Below are 22,289 nucleotides of genomic sequence, written 5' to 3'. Positions count from 1 at the left end.
GCTGGCACGTGGCAAATGTGATATCAATATAGATAAACTACCATAAAACTTTCATACAGTTGCACTAATCCTAGCCTCATTACGAGAAAATATACTCAAGCCAGTGGTATAGTGAAGGGGAGAGGTGGAGCTGATTGAAATCCCCATCAAACCCCATCACATTCTCAATCCTGATACGGTTTATATTGGATGGTTGAAGCGCTAATGTACTCCATTGCTCTCAAAGCGCACTAAAACGCAAATAAATATTTTATAGCGGCAACATACAAATGATGTTCTAAATGCAACAAACACTAATGATCCAAAAGTAGCGCAAGTGATCATCTACAGTCAGGAAAAAAGTAGTTTTTAAGCGGGAAAATTATTACCTGATTATCTTCCAGTGTTGCGATAAGAGCGTCAGAAATGTGAAGCAAATGATGTCCTGTCCTGGAATGTGTCGATCGTTCGAACGTTATCTCAGCCCACGTGGCTTCAAGATCTGCCAGTATCCTCTCCGTAGCAAGTTCTTTCGAAGCTCGTTCCACCATACCTTCCACTACATCTTCAAATCGATGGAGCTCCAGTGACAAAAGCTCTCTCAAAGGAGTTTCTTCGGTCACAGATAGCGGAACCTAAACACAAACCATTTTTTTAAGGCACGTAGAAATCTTTTAAGAAGCTCTGAAACAAAATACTGCATCGAAGACTTGTGGACACAAATTTACTGGAGCTGGTGAATATATGATCCTATTTCTTAAGGACCAAACATTTTGAAAGTTTTAAAGATTTTTAACAGAACAATGTATTAAATAGCTCCCTTTTTGACTGGTTAAACAGCAGATTAAAATTAATACGAACAATCAATTAAATATCAGCTGATTTGGTCACAAAATCGTCAAAATTGGTCAAAGGTTCATGTCAGGTTATTATGGTAGTAACCATCTGTAGCTATGGTACTCTATATGATGCACATACTGTCTCATAGATTCTGATTATTGTTAGAAGCATTGTCCTGAAGAATCTATTATTCAGTGCAGAACAAATCTTTAAATCCTTTTTTTTCCGACTTGGATTATAAATTCCGCACACCTTTTAATCTTCCCACTTTTTTCATCGACGATAAAAACATATATTGCTTCTCAACTGTATTGCAAAATTTTATAATGTACCCCTTTTTTTGTAGCTACGGTAAAAAAAAAAACTTATTGTTTTAATAGTTATGTAGTATGAGCACGACGGTATTATTTTTTTTATGTTTTCTCAAACGATAGCAAAATGATTGGCATTAATCTGAAAAAACAACTATACTTCTGTAGAACTGCATGCACTCCCACATCCTTCTCCTTAAGCGAAAACATTTCTACAGAAGTTCGCTGTAGGATAACAACACTGAAATTTGCTTCTTACCTGCGTCGCAGCAGAGAGTTGAGTCCAATGTCTTTCCTTGATCGCAGGATTCCGTAGTTGATGGATTGCTCTGAGAGCCACCAAGATATTCTTTATCGTGTCCTGAAGCCAGATGAAGTTGTCCCAAGACCGCATTCCTTTGTCCATGGATTTGATGTCCCTCATGTAAGCTTTGCACTGCATTTCAAGAGCATCTAAGTCTACTTTAGTCCATGGAGAAGCGTCCCACTTGCCTAGTTGAATTTTCACTTTTTCGATATAACTCCACAGTTCATGTAACAGAAGTATTTCACTCTCACATTGCTTCAACTGACTGAACTCAGGAACATGAACCTGATTAAAAAATGGAAAAAAACATACTGGAGATAGTAACCAAACCTGCAGGTAAAAACTTTAAAAAAAAAATATTTAAAACTAAAAGAAGAATTCAGTATCAAAGCTGTTGATGCTTTTATTTTATAACAAACCTACACTCACTGGCCAATGAATTAGAGATCTTTGAGATTTGCATTTGAATGCGTGCAAGAGATTAAGTATGCAATTTTTTTGTTATAACGTGGGATACTGTTCTGCTGGCATGGAGGTAGTGCCCTGGTGTTATTCAAGGGTAAACAAACAGCCATGCGATACATAGATATACTGGTAGATCAAGTGCACCTTGCAATGTTGCATTTTTATCCTGATGGCAACGGTAATTCACATAATAATGCAACTATACATAGTGCCAGAAGTGTTGAAAATTTGTTCGATGTGACTTCCAACACCTTCCCTGGCCACCGCATAGCCCAGTTCTTAACCCCATGGAAAACGTGTGGGATATGGTGGAAAGACGCATCCGACAGCACTCTGCTCTTCCATCTAATTTACAAGATTTAAAAAGCTGCACCAATGCATGGATGTAAATGCACTCCAGAAGCTTGTAAACTCGATGCCCGAAAGAATCAGAGCAATTACCCGAGCCAAGGGGGTCCAATAAAATATTGAACCTGGGTTTCCAATTTATTGGTCAGTGAGTGAGTAGACTACTTTCAAATAAAGAATTTTAAGATAAAAAAGCGTTAATAAGTAATAACATTGACCAAAGTAAGTGAAACCAAGTCTTCTAGGTTACGTATTAGACCATGGTTTCTTCCTGCTATACATAAAAATATGAAAATAATTTGAAATTTTTGTAATGGCATGGTGTCCGTTCACTTTTGAGCATTTGGTTGAACTGATTTTCATGTGAAATCGCAGAATTCCGTAAAACGACAAATGCATTCAGTGTTGATCTTATAGAAAGTCATCTTAGAGTCGTTTTACTTAATAAAAATACTTATCTAGCAATATAGTGAGCTTTAGAGAAACCTACTGCATGAGGAACAGAATAGTGCACGATGTAGACTACTAATAAAGAAACTAAAAATTTATCACGACTCTACTCAACTTGCACTTGCAACTACTTTCTATGAGTTTATTTGCATAAAAAGAAATCGTCTGGAGTAAAAAGGTCTTATCTGGATGGTCTGCGCAAATCGTCAGGAATGCATCAACTGTGGATTATACGTAAGAAGGAGGTAACACAAGTATTTAATAATTCATCAAACTTCAACGATAGATTTTCAATTTTGTCTCCTTAAAAATGAGTGCTTAAATTGTTCTTGATAAATTTGGACAAAAACTTCTAAACTTAGAAAACAATTAAAAAATTGATTATGAAAAAAAGAAGGAATAAATAAGTAATAAGTTGCCATACACCAACAGTCCCGTTATAGTATCCAGAGACTGCAGTTTTGTCTTTCTTATGGATTCAACAGCCTGAAATAGACTCGCGTGCTGAGAAAAACACTCACACTTCGTCTACTTCAACGAGCAAATCACCCCCTCCCCCATCCCGTGCCAATCATAAAAAGACTAATAGTCGCAAAACAACTCTGGCAACGAGAGAAGGTTAAAAGGAGGAGCTGGAGAAAGCAGCAACTTTGGATCCTATTCATGGTTTGGCAACGGTCCCTTTAACTTATCGTCTGCAGGTATTTATGTCCAATATTTAGAGTGAGTAGTGCTGTAAAAACTTGTTTTATTTAATGACTAGTGGTACACGCACGGCTTTGCCCGTGTGTAGAAAAATGAAAAGGTCATTTGGTTCGCCAGTATATTTAAATAATGGTTGAGAAATTACTCGCCAATTTGCTGCGTTCATTTGCTCGCCCATGTTATGGTTTCACGTCATGACAATTCGGTAATTTACTCGTTCACGGTATGATCATTTGATCGGTAAAATGTTCTTAAAATTGGAATAGAAAAAGAACAAAATCCAATTTTCGAAAAATCACTTCGAGGTGCTCACCTCTAACCTACGAACTAATTCTGTGCCGAATTTCATGAAAATCGGCAGAACGGTCTAGGCGCTATGTGCGTAACAGACATAAAGAGATCCAGACATCGAGAGACACAGAAATCCAGAAACACAGACTTACATCTTTATTATTAGTAAAGATTTACTTCATATGCATCATGAACATGCTTAGGGCTTATACAGACTCGTGACTGCATGAAAGATACTGAGAAAAGGGAAAAGTAAAAATAGAATGAGGTTCACCATGTTTCTGTGATAAGGAACCAAAGAGACTCAAAATCATGAAAATACGATTTCGTATCAAATGAATCGTTCATCATACTTTTACAACTTTTCTTAGTTATAAACTTCCAAAGATCTCTTTTTTAAATAGAAAGAAGAGTTTATAAGCCGCATAAAAGCATATGTTACTCGTTTGCTACTGTACCCACAATGCACCACAGAGACGTTCAATACCCGCAGTGACGTCAGGTGAATAGGGTCCAACCAGATAAACCTTTTTTTCTCTTTGGTGGGCAGCAAATTTTTTTTACGAGTCTAGTAGGGTAAAGATATCACGTAATTGTCAAAACAAACCTCGAACAGTTTTCCGGATTTCCTGAGCGCCTGGACTTCGTCGTTGAGCAGTTTGATGTCTTTCTCGAGTTTTCTCAGCATATCGATAGCAGGAGCAGGACAGTCGCGCTGGAACGCTGGCGACAACCTGAACTGCTCTCTGAAGTGGATCTGCTTGCTGCTGAAAGCCGCCACCTGTTGCCTCACGGATGAACCCTCTTTAGCCATGGGGGTCGATATCTGCATTCGCCATGTCTCAGAAAGCTTTTTTGTATGCTCCCAACGTTCTGGAAGAACCTAAAGGGAAAAAACTCAAAGTTTTATCTCTACTAAACGTTTATGCGCCTAGAAAAATGTTGTATATTATACTGCAGAAAAAAAGAAAGGCGCCAATAAGATGAATTTTGATGTACGCGAAATTCAACAGTTCAATTTGCTAAAAAAGGGTGAGGAAAACCACTTTGGGACAGAAGTGCGTGTGCACATATTGAGCGCTGTTATTGAGCATTTGGCAATGAGTTGCGGACCTGTTTGATTGGAGCGTACTAATCAGAAGTCGTTTCGTTTTCAAAAAAATGCATGTTTATTTGCATCAGTATAGCACGTTTAGCAACAAGGATAGCTCTGAACCTATTTAATAGGAATGCATTTACCAGAAGTCTTTTTTTTTTTTTTTTTTTGAAAAATATGCCTTTTTACTTGGCACCATTATTACACATTTAGTTACCAGTATAGTTCTGGCAAAGTTTGTTTGGAATGCAATCATCAGAATTCGTTTCCTTTTAAGAAGACTTTAAAAAGTTTTAAGTTATCCCTCGTCCCTTAGAATGAATCATCAAAAAAAAAAACTGTTATAGTTTATGTCTGATAAGACGAATTTCGATGGACGAGGAATTCCGCTTGCTTAAAAAAAATGCAGGAAAAAGTGTTTTGGGAAAGGAACGTTTAAAGCATAGTTGAAAAAAAAAAAGAAAAAAAAACAGCTTTTAGCATACAAGATCAAAGTAAAAAACTAGTATGTTGTGGCCATCACGAAACTTTCTTCTATATTTTTCCTTTTTCTGGTCCCTCCCCATGCTTGACGAGGAAGCAATATTCCTAACAAAAACAAAATTACACATGCAAAAACTTGACGACCATCCCAGTGTCTGAATTATTGTAAAAACAAAACAAAGAGCGAAAATTGAAAGTTACTTTAAAAGCCTTACTTGAATTAATTACAAGTATTTTATTTATTAACAAACATAAGATGGCAACAGTTAAAAATTTTAAATCATTGAGATAATATTTCCGATCATTTCCATACAATTAAAATCACGAGAAATACGCAGACGACAATCTATTACGATTTATCTTTCTTATTGTTGCATTAATAAAACTATTTTTATTCGCAAAAAAAAAAAAAAAAAAATCAACACCTCTTGGAGCGATTGGAGTCAAAATTGAACCAAAGCCTGTTTACGTATGGATTCACATATATTCCAAATTTCAACCAGAACGTAGCATTACTTCTTGAGATAGGGCACTCACAATGGAAAAAAAGAACGGGCGATTGCGCTACCCCCTTTTTAGCTGTTGACACCAAAATAAAATCAGCTCTTATACCCATTAAGGGCTACTTGTCAAAAAATTTTTGTTTGATTCCGTTCGTTATTTCTTGAGATACAGCAGTCACAATTGACGACAAAAAACGTTCTATAACTCAACCCCCGTTTGAGCTATTGACACCAAAATTGAATCAGCACCTGCTCCTGTTAGGGGCAACATATGGACCAAATTTTGTTTGATTCCGCCAGTTATTTTCTGAGGAATAGCAAGCACGCGTAACTCAAAAAACGTCCCATTGCTCCACCCCCCTTAGAGGAATTCGCGCCAAAAACCAATGGGCACAAGTTCACATAGGGGCACATGTGTGTACCAAATTTCGTTCAATTTCATGCGGTAGTTTTTGCTGTAGAGCGGCCACAAAAAACTGGTCACACACAGACGTGACACACATACATACACACACACACACAGACAGACATTTTCCAAAAATAGTCGAAATGGACTCAGCACACCTCAAAACGTTCGAATCCGTCAAAATTCGAAATTCGAAAATTTGCACGAATCCAATACTTTCTTCTATATATTAGATATAGAAGAAAGTAATAATGAGCGATGTGAAAATTTCCTTGCCAATTTAGATACTGCGATAGTAGTAACCCAGATATATGCAATAATAGCAATTCTTCCTCTTCAATCTTGTTTTCCTCAAGGTAAAATAAATTCTCTCGAAGTTTTATCTCATCTTATTAGGGCAACTCTGGACTAACATCGAAATTCAGTAAACGCATAAAACTTCGCATCTTACCATTAATAGCTCCTGTACGTGGTCATCCAGCCTCTCGTTGCATTCGGTTCTCAAGAACTTCACGGCCGTGCCCAAAGGCTTGAAGATAGCATCTGTTGTCACCTTCCGGTCTTGGACGGCTTGAATCAATGTAATAATCCTCAGCAGGGAGCTGGAGTCGAGTTGCTCGGAGCTTGAAACAATGCTTGTCGTCTCGCTAAGCTCAGTCTCAGTCTCGGTGCAGAAGGTGTCCAAGTCCTGGAGAGTGTTGGTCACGGCCTCGATGATCAGTTGCTTGAATCGCTTCCGCCACTCATCCACGAACACAAAAAGACTTTCTATAAATTTGGACTGGTCTACGTGAAGCCAGTTGCGTATCAGGCGGTGGGATGAGATGCCTTCCTTGATTTGGTTTTCTAAGTTGCTGCAGTTTCGTACCTAGAACATTAGAGGTGCTGAGAAATGCTGAAGTCAAGGAACGGGAAGTTTTAAATAAGTAGAAAAATAAAACAGACTAATATGTGATACAAACCAGATAAAAAGGGCATGCAGAAAAGATAGAAAAAGCAGTTATATTTGACTAATTAGTTTTGTGTAGAAATTGAATGGCAGAAGCAACGGTATGGTACACAAACCGGCAAGTAAACTGCTTGAGTGCTTTGGGGTAACAAGGCCCCACTATCAATGAACAAAGCAATGCAATTCAGGTTGGAAATGTTACGAGAGAAATTGGCGTTCTCGGAATTAGGTCGCTTTCCGATGGGAATATCTTGCAGCCTCGACGAAGTATGTGCACTAAATATTTTGTTTATTGAGCAATAAGGATTCCTTATCGATTTTACTATGCCGTGGCTTGGTATTATACCTTTTTATTCGCTCTATGATTGGCAGATTGCCAGTCATCTTGATCCTTGAAATAAGCAAACGCATGTATGTTTGCATGCACCTCGAGAATGGCTGGAAATTACTAGTTAAGCAAGGTATTTTAAAAAAAAATAGAAATTGTCCAGGAATTGATTTATTCCAGTTTCGTCTTTGTGGAATTGTAATAGGAAGTATCACCCTATTAAATATTCTCATTTTGACTAAACCCCTTCAGTTGGAATTATGAAATATTTAACCAAATATGTTTTTATTTAGTAGACAGTGTACTACGGTAAAGAATATCTTATAGACAAAATTTCAAGTTTCCATTTAAAAAAAATAACAGGGTTATGATATTCCCAATATTCCGAATATACATTTTTGAATACGTATTTCAGAGTTACTTTCTCAATGCAGTACACATGAGCTTATCCTTTGAAGAACTTTTTACAAAGTCAAGGTCTTAATACTTAAGTTTCTGAATCGAATATTTCTTCATCCCTAACCTTACGCCGCCTGATTATAAAAAGGGGATTCCTTAAAAACATCAAAACACGTGTATACAGTCATTTGCAAAGATATGTTTTTTTCTTTTATGGTTGATTAACTTCTTAACCAACATTACTTAACAATATTTTTCTTAATAAATACACTTTATTTGAAAAATATGTATACTGATTCTGCAGAAAGCAAGGTATTCATAACTAAAGCTTATCCTTTAAAACCAAAATCGGTCAAAAATCAATTAATCGACCAAATTAAAGCATTCATATCAAAGTAATACCTTCTTTCGGCTTTAAACTTGAAGTGTCATGTAGTCTTATTAATAACACAGCATTCATTGTTCATTTTTCAAGCATTTTTAAGTTACCTGTTCAGTTATCTGCGGTAGATTTTCCAAGGTATTTTCAGGGAGAGTCATCACATTCTTAACAAGACTATCCGCTTCGTCCTTCCATAAGTAAGAATACGGTTGTAGATCCAATAAAATCTCTTCAGTATCTCGAAGTGAACTTTCTAGTCTTGTTTTAAATTCTTCTTGCATTACTCGTAGTTCTTGTAAGCCGTCCATATCAGCCTAATTGAGAATTAAAAAAAAAAATGTGTATAAGCAAGTTGTAATTAGCTACAGTGTTGAGCTTCTAATTAGGTAGAGTAAACACCTTTCGGGATTCAAGTCTTACTTCTATTTTTTATTATTATTCTTCAAAATAAAACAGCAGTCAATTTTTGTTTTCTGTGACGACATTGTTTTTGTTTTATTCAATAAACTAAATTCAGTGGCGCAACAACTTATGGGGTCGGGTGTGCTCATATCAGTTATCCAGACTGAGGGCTCTGGGGCTCGGTTAGGAACTCAGCCGAAAGTGTAACCTCAAGTGTTTAGTTCCCAAGCACATTAGTATTCATTTTATCGACTATTGAAAGGTTGAGTCGGAGTGCCAAACCGGATATCGAACCCGAATCTCCGGCGTGGAAGCGCGATGCGCTACCACTAAGCCACTAAGCTGCCACTTTATGTTGTAACAATAAAATGTTTTTAAATGATTCAAGGTCAGTCACTCACGGCCGTATTCACCAGCTCAGTTGAACCTCAGTTATTTACTCTCGAACCACCGATTGAAGCTTTCTGATTAGTTGAAGAAATCTATGTTGGTTGGTTGTATTCGTTTAATGGCGCAAGAGCTTTTATAGGCTATACTGCGCCAAACGATTGTTTTCTGTAATGAAAATTTGTACCAAAAGTGTACTGTAGAATAATGGATATAAAACTTCTAGAATTTTGAAAAATATTGTCGAAAAATACACATAAACGAAGCATTAAATTTAGAAACATAGGTCAAGAAAATTTGGAATTTAGAGAGAAAAGTTACAAAAATTAAAACAGACAACATAAATACAAACACCATGAGACGTAAACTAAATTAAATTAAAAAAAAAAAAACGATCTCTTGAAGAAATGAGAACGACTTAGGATGGGATACGTCCCCCAACAATTCCTTCAAAGATGGGTGAAAATGATTGAAGAATTTGAAACGTAGAAAATTAAAATTTGGACAATCAGAGAGGATATTATTAGAGAAAGCTATGAGATTGATGAATCAAAGAGGCTTGATTGAGGTTCAACTGTGCTGGTGAATGTGAACATTAAAACCCTAAACTTTACTATTTTTTGCCTCATTATCATAATAAATAAATTAAAATACCTTAAATAAATACGTAAAGCTAATAGTTCTACTTAAGTTTAACTTTTTAAATTGGGGGACACTTCTTTTAGAGTCTTAATTTGGGTTTCCCATGTAGAGTTGTGTTTCAGTATATCAATATTGATAAGTATCAGTACATTCACATAGTTAAGCAAAATATAATGAAATAATACAGATAATGCACTATTTACATAAAAACGTTCAATGATAATCAGTGCTAGTATACACCGATAATAAGTATTTGAAATGTTAGTCATAAAATTTTCAGTACCACATATTTTCATTTCAGAAAAATTGTCTTACTGACCTTATACGCTGATGTATGGTAGAGTACCTGACGGGTCTCAGGACCTTGATTTGCAGAAAATATCAGTTGCTGAATATGCGTAGCAGTATAGAATGTTGATGTGTAAATTTCCTTACTAAAAGTATTGGTACACTGTGCACAGTTTTTTATGTTAAAGTAATACCTACTACAGGATAGTAGGTATTCAAGAGTAACGAGTGTCCAGCCCGCCCTCTGTACTATGCTTCCTAAGTTACACAGGCAAGGCATAATGTACAACAGCCTCTTAATCAGCACATCAATATTATACTGTACTGATAGTATAACTGGAGTAGAGAAATTTTTGTTCTAGTACTTTCATCTTTCAAAAATATCGGTAAACATACTTTTTGTTTAAGTTTAAACATTAAGACTACTGAATAGTTGTCGCAAGAGTGATGGGTTTCCACCTTCATTACTAAGCTTTCCATGCTAAACAGGCGAAACAGGAAATTCAAAAGCTTGTGGGCCAACATTTTTATACTGATCGTATAACAGGAGCAGAGAAAGTTTTGCTTCGGTATTTTAATTTCCTAGAAAGTATCAGTAATCTATTATTGCTAACAGTATACTACCCTGATTTGAAAAGTAGTCATTATTGGTGAAGTAAGTGTAAAAATGAATGATAAAAATGAATTTTTTACAATTGAGGCATTGAGAAGCAAAGGATGTAAGTGGCATAGTTAAACATTTGGAGATAACCAGTGCAAATGGTAGGTGAACCTCTCCTCTGTCTTGGGGCAAGAGATAGTACTAGTAGCTCTGGTAGGTGGAGCTGTACAGATTGACAGGGCCGATCCTAGCAGGTGTGCAGAGTGTGCGCCGCACAAGGGCGGCCAAAGCAAGGGGCGGCCGCAGATCGCATCATATAGTTCTTATAATCAAGCAATATTCCTCAAGAATTTCTCACAAGATAACTTATAATAAATAGAATAAATATGCTGATTTTTAAATGTTCAATTGTCAAAGTATGTGTCGATTTCCCGACAGCATAGCATAGTTTAAGAAAAATGGAATGTTAGGGAACAGTGTGTTCGTTCATTGACCATTAATATCTACTCATAACACACATGCTTCATTTGGTTGAAAAGTTTGTGACAGAACCGTTAATCAGGCATGGATACAGGGGAGGGGAAAGGCCCCCTTCTGAAGCATGAAACGGTGCCGTCTAAGAGCACCGAGGGCGGACACTAATGTTTATCCCCCAAGCTTTTATAGACCTAAACAATGGAGCAATATTTTATTTATTAGAAAAAAGATATACTGATTGGATATTTTCGCAAGCATTTCAAACAGCAAACTTTTTAGCAAACTTGTGTTTAACAATCGTGGAAGCGAGGAGAGAAAGTGGAAAATTGCGACTCCCTTGAGAGTAACATATATGAATGACGAACTAAAATGTTTTACTTTTCCCAGTTTACGACAATTTTTCTAATTAAAATCTTGAATGAATTGCCCGGTTTCAGATCAGGTAGGAGGACAGGGTCCTTGCCCCGGGAAGCAAATTTAATTGTAGCTCCAAAACGAAGATCCAAAATTATGCCATGACCTCCTTGACGAAACTAAAGAAGGCTTAAAATTGCGTTTCTAGGACTTTACTTTCGGAAAATTTCGCTGGTTGAACCATTGATCTTAAGGACCCAATTAAGTCTCTGATTCACCTCTTCCACCTTAACCTAATCAAACATAGCCTAAAAATGTTGGCTCCGAAATCCAAAACTTGTTTTCAGACTACAGCCCTTCTGTCAAACGTCATATAAAATTGCTTTGGCATTTTTCGAAATTTTTGCAGTGGAGGACCCCAAAATCCATTCGCAAACATTACTACCAAAGACAGTCTCAATTAGCTTCTTTAGAGAAGCCCCTAATTCCACTCCATCTCACTTAACGTATTGAAAAACAAACTAAAATTGCGTTTTTCAAACATCAATTTCAAGAACTTTTGAGGAAAGACCCCGCGAATCCCCCTTTTCTCCAACGCAATCACTATACCTGAAAATTTCGTTTTTAGATGGTTCCGTGGAGCCACAGCTTCCTGCCTAAACTAGCCTGATATTGACTTCAGTTTCAAAAACACAGTTCGTGAGGGCACACTGAATCCCCGCCCGCTCTTAGTCCCATCGTTATCAAACAATGCTTAAAATACAATTTTGGGACTTATATTTCTAAAGAATTCCGGAGGAGAACTGCCAGGCTTATGTAACTTTGTACGGCGCTAGGACATATCCATCAATCGTCGAGGTGAGTTGGACAAAAGTCGATAGTTATATTTTTCAGAAATTAATGTTGAAAAATATCCGAAAGATCCGTAGAAGCTTCCCAGTTTTGTTAACGTCACCAAAGATAATATAAAATTGCGATTTTGGAAATATCCGCTTAAGAGCTTCAAAATTCTTCCTTCCCAAAAATAGCCTATAATGGATTTCTGTTCCGAAAAATATTTTGGTTCGGAATATTTTCATGTTTCCCCTATTGTTTTCAAATCCAGCCAAAAACGGGTTTTTGAAAAAATAGTGCCGAGAAATTACCGGAGGATAGCCGCCAGATCCCCTACCGTCACCAAAGCCGGCCTAAATTTGCGTTTTACACTTATATTTCGAAATCTTTCAATGGGAGACGATTGAATCTCGCTCCCTCTTGCTGCCTTCCTGCCCGTCAACAAAGGTAACCCAAAATTGCGGGTTTAAAATTTCAGTTTCGGAGATTTTTCGGGAAGAACGCCGATCCTTCCTAAGCTACGGTCTTAAAAAATAGCTTCAAATTGATTTCAATTTTGGAAGAATTTTAGGAAAGAACTGCAACATTACTTTCACCTAAAGTCTCGAAAAAGTTCCTAAAATTGCGATATTTGACGTCAATTTCGAAAATTCTCCATGCACCTTGAATATACTTGACTCTTTTGTCCTTGCAACCAAACACAACTAAAGATTAACTAAAAATATTATACATACGCCAATTTCGATAAATTTCTTGGAGCAGTCCTCCTCCCTTGAGCTCCTGACAAACCCCCCACGCATCCCCTTCCTCCGTTCCTTCTCTGATGTCACCGAAGAAAGACTATAAAATGCAAAAAGAAACAACGTATAAAAAGCACGAATTCGCAGATCGTAATTTTGGTATCTATTACTTTCTTCAAATATATAAATTGTTCCTAAGGAGTTTTTTACTGTAGAAAATTTCTTCCTTTTTATAAGATCATTCTTCTGTCCCCCCCCCCTTTTTTTAAATTCGAACTTGGCATAGAAATTTAAAGAAAGATTTATATAGACGTTAAAGATTAGTCAAAATATGCAAATTACTCTTGAGGGGCGGCACATTAGGTCTTTGCACACGGGCGGCCGACACCCTAGGATCGGCCCTGCAGATTGATTCAAAAAAACTTTTTAATGAAAGCCTACCTAGGACCTTATCTTTGAATGCACTTTACTCAAAACGTGAAAATATCCACTTACATCCCTTTGCTTCTCACTGCCTCAATTAATCAATGCATATTACTTGATAGTTATCGCAAGAGTGACGAATGTCCACCCTCTGTACTAGGCTTCCCAAGCTAAACAGGCGAGACATCATGAAGTCCAGCAGTTTCTGGAAGGAATCCTCTGCGTCCTTCTCGACGTTGGGATTGAACCTGAGCCCTTGTTTCCTGTCCACGTGGACCCGGATCATGAAGACTTGTTTCGCATTAGGCATCGTTGATTGCAAGAAGAAGCGTAAATTTCGGCGGATCAAAGAAACGAGGCCTTCTTTAACCAACTCATCCACAAAACTTACGTAGCTACTCCAAGCTTCAGAAGAATCTGAATTGCAGAAAACACCTTTATTCTCCTGAAATTACATTACAAATGTCATGAAAAGTATTAATACTCAGCTGCACTGTTTCAAAAAGAAAAAAATCCTGAAATTTTACAGCAAAAGTTACTGGCATCCATGTCGCCTGTAACTTTTACCGTAAAATCCTATTTTACTGTAAAATTTTGCGGTAGAATTAAAGAGAGTTAAAAGATGCAACGTGCAAGCAGCAGGTTCGATCTCGGGACCTTCATATTAGCAGGCGGATTTGCTAACCACCATACCAGTCGGAACACATCGAGTGAGTGGAAATATGGTTTTATATGCTTCGCACTGTAAGTCACGTGGTGTAACAGCTGGCAGTAATATGGTTTCCCTTTACTGGGTTCCTGGTCACCGTGATATTGTAGGCAACAAATTGGCAAATCAATTAGCTAAGCAGGGCTCCACTTTACCATTTGTGGGACCCGAGCCTTCGCTCTATCTGCCCTACAATGCAGTAAGGATAACTGCAAAGAACCTTCTTATGGGTGACTCGTATGGTCGGTGGCTTTAGTTCGACTCTCTAAGACAGGTTAAGACTCTCAACCAGCAGCCTCCCTGGTTTAGATCCAGGGAACTGCTTAATTTGAGTAGGAATGAGATCAAAAAGTCTGTTGGGTTGCTAACTGGACACTGCTCTCTTAATAGACATCTTAATCTGTTGGGTGTTACAGACGATCCATCGTGTAGAGGATGCCATATGGCTGATGAGAGCTCAATTCATGTGCTGTGTGAATATGACTTCTACTCTGCGCAGCGATTTGAACACTTAGGATACCACTACGTGAATCCCTGGGAACTGCCTAAAATATCGGTTAGGTAACTGCTGAAATTCGTTTCGGTTATTGGGCTCTACTAGTGGTCAAAGCGGGGACAGTACAATAGACCAGTGGTCTCAGTGCTCGCGCTCGTTTCAAGCGCCCTCTTTTTCACTTCATATTTCATACTTCACTCATTAATAATTTCTAGTTTTGTCCCATTTTGTATTATTAGTTAACCGTTTAACCGCCGAACTATTGACGGATGATCAAATTTGAGTAATTTTTTGAAATTATGTCTATTTGTGTCTAGTAAATACAGAAATAAAATAAAATTTTCAGAAAAAAAATTTTTAATATGATTTTCAGTGTGTTCCATTTTTGGAACATTGGCGTTTTGCATGAAGTTTTTTTTTTCAGAGAATTTTTTTAAACTAAGAGGTTTTGAATGCGGTTTTTATCTTAGCATACTTTATTGCGGAAAAAATAATATTTTAAATTGCATTTGTGTACATATCAGAATTCAGAAAATCCAATATTGAAATATCTAATGCCCATCATATGAAAGGAAGCATTGCTGGTGAAGTCGTTTGTCGCAATGGAAACATTTCTTAGTCGTATTTTTTTGCACACCGCGCAACGTCCTTGGGATGCAGATACAATATAATGTCCGTCAGACATTCTTGACCGTTTATGTAAATGACAACGATGCCCTAGAGGACTTTCCACTAGTACTTTTCTTCTTAGGAGGTGAGTTGTTATTTCTCTTCGGAACTCTAAATGCTTCATCTTGACTTCGTGTAGTTCTATGAAGTAACCAACTAGCTACAACTGAAATATTCAGCGCATTACTAAAAAGATTCCCCCACCATTTTTTACTCCTCAAATGAGGTCTGTAGCTCCCTAAAAGTTTATCAAAGACGTCCACACCCCCCATTCCTTCATTGTTTCTCTTGATAAAATGAGGTTGTGGCACATCTATCTTGCATTTCTGCGCATTTGAGTATCATTTTACAGATGCAAGTGGCTCATGCGTATAACAATTAGATGCTACTGTAACCACTGCATTATCTCTCCAGCTGCACATGTACACTGATCCATCAGATCGATAGTTAAAATTTCCGCGATCTTCTTTAGAAAGGGCTTTTTTGGATTTCCGTGGACAATGGCCAGTTCGGTTTTCACGAATTGTTCCTGTTGCTCGTACACTTTTTTTTTGATAGCTGAGAAATTAAGTCATATGATGTAAAAAAGTTATCAAAGTATACTTCATGCTTAGACGTGTCAGTCAAAACTGATAATAGATCATTTACAACTCTGGATCCTAATTGCACATCAGGGGATCCTTCTTTTTTGCCTAAATAAATCTCCATGGAATGTTGGTATCCACTTGAAGAGCACAGCATCCAAATTTTGAAGCCGAATCTTATTGGTTTTCATCTAATAAACATTTTACATGAATGCCGACCGTAGTAGGGAACCATAGATTCATCTATGCTTAATTTTTCATGAAATACACCAAATTGTTGAGGCTTTTTACACAATTCTTCGTAAATAAGGAAAACTTTTCTTAGTTTGTCATTTTGTTTTAGTTCATGGTTGTCCATCAAATGAAAGTTGTTTTTTATTTTTCGAAAACGATTTTGAGGCATAACTGTTAATACAATTGGCACAGATGTATCTTATGCACTGCTCCAATACATATCTTCAGAAGGAACAGAATGGTACCCACTCAATAGCAACAAACTAAAAAATTGTAGGATTTCATCTCTGTCAACATCTATTCTTCCTCAGTGATATTGCCTACAGGGCCGATCCTAGCAGGTGTGCAAAGTGTGCACCGCACAAGGGCGGCCAAAGCAAGGGGCGGCCGTAGGCCGAATCATATAGTTCTTTTAATCAAGCAAAATTCCTCAAGAATTTCTCAAAAGATAACTTATAATAAGTCAAATAAATGTGCTGAATTTTAAATGTTTAATTATCAAAGTAAGTGCCGATTTCCCGACAGCATAGCATAGTTTAAGAAAAATAGATTGTTAGGGAACATTGTGTTGGTTCATTGTCCATTAATATCTACTCTTTACACACATGCTTCATTTGGTTGCAAAATTTATGACAGAACCGGTAATCAGGCATCGATACAGTGGAGGGGAGATGAGGGAAATGACCCCCTCCTGAAGCATGAAAGGGTGCCTTCTAAAAGGAGCACTCAGGACAGGACCCAGGGCGGCCACTAATGTTTACTACCCAAGCTTTTATAGACCTAAACAATGAAGATATATTTTATATATTATATTTTTAAAAGCTATACTGATGAGATACTCTCGCAAGTATTTCAAACAACAAATTCTGTTTTCAACAATCACGGCTGCGTAGAGAGACAGTGGAAAATTGCAACTCCCCTGTGAGTCAAACATATATGAATGAACTAAAATTTTGTATTCCCCCCCCCCCCTTACAGCATTGTTTTCGAATTAAAATCACGAATGAACTGCCCGGTTTCAGATCAGGGCTCTTGCCCCGGGTAGTAAATTTAAACGTAGCTCCAAAACGAAGATGTAAAAGGATGCCAAGACCTCCTTGACGAGACTAAAGAAGGCTTAAAATGGCGTTTTTAGGACTTTAATTTCGGAAAATTTTGCTGTTTGAACCACCGATCTTAAGGACCCAATTAAATCTCTGATTCACCCCTTCCAACTTAACTTAATCACACATAGCCGGAAAATGTTGGCTTTAAAATCCAAAATGTGTTTTTAGAGGACAGCCCTTCTTAAAGTCATCAAAAATTGCTTAATGGTATTTTTCGTATTTCTTTTTCGAAATTTTTGCGATGGAGGGTCCCGAAATTCATTTCCAAACATTACTACCAAATATAGTCTCAATTAGCGTCTTTAGAGAGGCTCCTAATCCACCCCCTCAGTTTGAAATTGACTTCAGTTTCAAAAAACAGTTCGTGAGGGCACATTGAACCTCCGCCCGCTCTTTGTTCCATCGTAATCAAATAATGCCTAAAATACGATTTTGGGACTTCAATTTCTAAAAAACTCTAGAGGAGAACTGCCTGGCTTATGTAACTTTTCACGACGCTAGGGCATATATACCCATCAATCGTCGAAGTGAGGTGGACAAAAGTCTATAGTTGTGTTTTTCAGATATTAATATCGAAAAATATCCGAAAGATCCGCCGAAGCTTCCCAGTTTTGTTAACGTCACCAAAGTTGCATAAAATTGCGCTTTTAGACATATCCGCTTGGGAGCCCTAAAACCCTTCCCTCCCAAAAATAGCTTAAAATCGATTTTAGTTCCGAAAAATATTTCGGTTCGGAATTTTTTCACGTTTCCCATATCGTTTTCAAATATAGCCAAAAATGGGTTTTTGAAACTCTTGCCGAGAAATTACCGGAGGAAAGCCGCCAGATCCCTTACAGTCACCAAAGACAGCCTAAATTTGCATTTTAAACTTCAATTTCGAAAACTTTCTATGGGAGATGATTGAATCTCCCTCCCTCTAGTAACGTCAATAAAGATACAGTAAAAACTGTAAAGTTGACCACCCTTGTAAGTTGACCACCTGTCTATGTTGACCGCTTTTTTCAGGAACGGAATTAGTCCTATCTCATATAATGAAGGAAATCCTCTGTAACTTGACCACCTCTCTATCTTGACCACCTGTCTATCTTGACTACTAATGTTCGCCAAATTTGGTTAGGAGTATTGTAAAAAACCCTTTGTAAGTTGACCACTTGTTTTTTTTTTTTTTTTTTTAAACTTTCTTCAGCAAATTATTTTATTTTATTATTTATTTATTTTTTTTTTTACTATTATTATTTTTCATAGCTTTCCAAGAATGTTTTTAATGCTTTGATGACGGAACAGCATTTTACTAACTAAACAGCAGCATAAAGCTTAACGCTGCTCTTTTTCTCCAAACTTGTTTTCCATTTGTTGTTCTATTTGAGATAGCTTTTTGTACTCTGTTCAATGAAAATAGGTGTGAGTAGTAAAGTTCAAAGTCTTTTTCAGTTGCAATTGTTGTGACAATACAGGAACTATGCTAAAAAGAGAAGGCCCGGATCTATACATTTTGATTCCCCTGCAACAAAATATGTAGGGCCCATACCTACAGACCAGCAGTGTCTCTTAGTAAAGTGAAGAAGTCCTAGTACTAGTTTTTTTTTTCTATTTTTTCTTCAATTTCTAGGGCCGTTAGCTCCTTTAAGGACGCGGGCCTCTCGCACTGCGGGTACGCAGATCTGGGCTTGCTAATGAGTAAAGTTAAATGGTTTCTGGTGCAAGGGATTAAGAGATAGGACATTTTGATTTTGCCTTTATGAATTGGGATAGTCGAGCTTGTTGCTCTTTGTGCTATAAGTTTTACATAAAAGGCTTCAAAAAGAAAATCAGCTGAACTTGAGATTAATAAAAAGTATGAAATATTAGAATTATCTGAAAATGGAAAAAGCCAGAGAATATTAGCTGGCATATAAGGAATTTCCAAAACTAAAGTGTCTAATATAGTTAAAAACAAGGAAAAACTAACAAAATTATTTGAATAGTATTTTTAATTATTGTTTCACTTTCAATAACATTAAACAATGAAAATGAGTTGAACAGAAAGAGTAAGGGTGAATTCCTCAAAAAATGAATACATAGTGCAAGAAATGACAAAAAAAAAAAAAGTATTACCGCCCTTTATAAGTTGACCGCCAAAGTACTGCACCGCGAGTGGTCAACTTACACAGGTTTCACTGTAACTCAAAACTGCTTGTTTAAAACTTCAATTTCAGAAAATTTTCGGGAAGAGCGCCGATCTTTCCTAAGCTACGGTCAAAAAAATAGCTTCGAATTGATTTCAATTTTGAAAGAATTTTAGGAGAAAACTCCATTACTTTTCCCCTGAAGTCTAGAAAAAGTTCCTAAAATAGCGATATTTGACGTCAATTTCGAAAATTTCTCCATGCACCTTGAGTATACCCGACTCTTTTCTCCTTGCAACCAAACACAACCAAAGATTACTAAAACTATTTTTCGTGCGAGAATTTCGATAATTTTCTGGGAGCAATCCCCCCTCCTCTGTCCTTTCTCTGATGTCACCTAAATGTCACCGAAGACAGACTATAAAATGCGTTTTTACGACTAGTAAATTTCGGTATCTATTACTTTCTTCAAAGATATAAATTGTACCTAAGAAGTTTCTTACTATGAAGCTTTTCTTCCTTTTTATAAGTTCATCATTCTTGTTTTTTTTTTTTTTTTTTTTTTTTTTTTTTTTTTTTAATTAGAACTTGATATAGAAATTTGAAGAAATATTTATATGAACGTCAAAAATTAGTCAAAATATGTAAATTACTCTTGAGGGGCGGCACATTAGGTCTTTGCACAAGGGCGACCGACACCCTAGGATCGGCCCTGATTGCCTAGTTCATCAGGGGGTAATTGGCATATATCTACATCTGACAAATCCGAATCTGACAATGTCTCTAAATAAGCCACAGCTTGTTCTACAGTAAGAAATCTTGTAGACATTTTTTAACATTTATGAACAGTTGGTATATGTCAAACAGAATTTCGTTTCGCCAGAAAACAAAGCTAGCGAATTATTGAACTGCATTTAAAATATGAAGAATAAAACTCTCACTAATATTATTTTTTATTATTACCTGACAATGCAGCTGTCCGAGCAGGTGTGGATTCGGAGCCATATAGTCCGTCAAACAGAAGACTGTTATTATTTTCTTTGCTAACAAAACGTCATATCCTTTCAAAATATAAACTTACTTGGTTTTGCCAACATCTACATCAGAGTACATTCAAAATGAGAGAAAAAAAAAGAAACATATATTACGAAAAATGAAATTTCCCCTTGGAAGTCGAACGATTTACTTCTTGGAAATTTGACTCCCTAAAAGCGCCAATGTTCCAAAATTGGAACATGCTATTTTGAAGGGGTACACCTTTCGGAAATATCATTGTACATTTCTACAAGCATTTTAAAATCATACATTGAAGTATTTTTCACAACTATAATAAATATCATAACATTTTCTGAAAAAAACAATTTTTGGTAAATTTTATAAGAAAAAGTTGCAAAAAGCTAAAAAAACACTCATCTTTGAAAAATCGCAATAAATAATTGAAAACATATAAACAATCAAGCAGAAAATCAAAAAAATACTTTGAAATAAGACTAAACTGTGTTAAAAAAAACTTGTTTATTTTAAAGTTATTTCTTGGGAAAATTTTCACTTAAATATGATGTTCAATTTTTGGAACATTGGCGGGTAAACGGTTAACAGAAAAGTTGTCTATTTGTCAACAGTTAATTGTTTATTCAATATTGCAATAACTTCTTTATTTTTAGTCAGATCAATTTACTGTTATTATAAACCAGTAGTAAAAATCTATTCATTCTACTAGTTGAAAAATATACTGTGATAAACAAGATGTACTACTCAACGAGTAAATGTGTAGAAGAATCTTCAAGAGTGCAAATTACAAAAATAATAATGATAATAATAATAATAAATAAATAAATAAAATGAAGAGTATCATAAGAACATGGCAACATTGTGAGAGAAAATGGGGGACACTTTCATACCTGTAGCAATGCGTGTATGCATTTTCCATCTTCTTGAACTTTATCGTGCAGACTTTTAGCAGACAAAAATTCTTTAGCCTCTGCGCTTGCTAAATCCAGAGGCAAATTATGGTTACAAAGTAAAGGCTCACTAATGCTCCAATCGTTACATATACTTTGTATTTTCCGGAGATTTTTTTTGGCTAGTTGAACTTTTCGATGATTTTCTTTAAAGGATGACTCCACACTACTCAGGTAGGAAGTTACACCTGCAGGACACAGTGTTCAAATGAAATTACACGATGCAGTTATATTAATACATAGTACGTATGGTGTTCCGAAAGTAACAATAGATTTCCATAAAGCGCTAATGTATTGATTTCTTTCGCATGTGTGTGAAGAAATGCTTCTTAAGAAGAAAGAACAGCTATAGTGGGGTAAAACCATTGAGAAGAGATAAAATGGAGGGAGTGAAGACTTCCATTCATGAAACCAAGACCTCAAGTCACGTGATAGATTTTAAAGCAAAGTATTGGAAGAAATCATGTTTCTTTCGCTTGTTTCACACAAAACGTGCCAACCATTCATCGTTGTTGAGTCACGTGACGTGGAGTTTTTGGGTCAGCTTTTGCTTAGCCAATGATTGGACTTGCTCCCTCCATTTTAATTCCTGCTCTAAGGGAAAAACATATGGAGAGGTTCGTCTGCTGCTGTACCAACGAAAATACGGACAACAGCTGCCAACAATAAGGGCCAATATCAGGTCACTTGAGCAATAATTCAGACAAAACGGTATCGTCAGATGATGATGGTGGTCCAGCAGGATGTTTTTCATCCGTCACACTATAGTCCGACCGCGAACAAATGACCCTCGTCAATCATTTGAGAAAACAAGTCCATTCCTTAAAATAGGTAGAGAAGGAAGAAAGGACGCATGCCATATTTTGGAGTTGAGCAACATTTTGGCGATATTAAAAAAAAAAGTGATCCAAGTATATTTTTGTTTCAGACCTGAAAAGTTTAAGTTGCAGCAGTAACTGCATTGAGTTGGCAAAAAAAGTGAAAATGACAAGCTTTGTATTCTTTATAACAACGTTACTCTCGCTAATTTTC

The 22,289-nt window shown here is 36.6% G+C and overlaps 1 protein-coding gene across 1 annotated transcript in view; it reads right to left on the bottom strand.

The window, feature by feature from the left end:
• Positions 1-22,289, bottom strand: part of LOC129230164 (dynein axonemal heavy chain 11-like) — a 145,889-nt gene that overhangs the window by 92,038 nt on the left and 31,562 nt on the right. The window contains exons 10-15 of the mRNA XM_054864566.1: positions 13,506-13,807; positions 8,350-8,556; positions 6,636-7,052; positions 4,304-4,579; positions 1,390-1,722; positions 369-614 (exon numbers count right to left, since the gene is read on the bottom strand). Of these exons, the coding sequence (XP_054720541.1) occupies positions 369-614; positions 1,390-1,722; positions 4,304-4,579; positions 6,636-7,052; positions 8,350-8,556; positions 13,506-13,807 (1,781 nt within the window). The remainder of the gene's footprint in view (positions 1-368; positions 615-1,389; positions 1,723-4,303; positions 4,580-6,635; positions 7,053-8,349; positions 8,557-13,505; positions 13,808-22,289) is intronic.

Source organism: Uloborus diversus, chromosome 9 (genome assembly GCF_026930045.1).
Source record: "Uloborus diversus isolate 005 chromosome 9, Udiv.v.3.1, whole genome shotgun sequence".
NCBI lineage: Eukaryota > Metazoa > Arthropoda > Arachnida > Araneae > Uloboridae > Uloborus > Uloborus diversus.
This window is presented reverse-complemented; position numbering and strand designations above follow the sequence as displayed.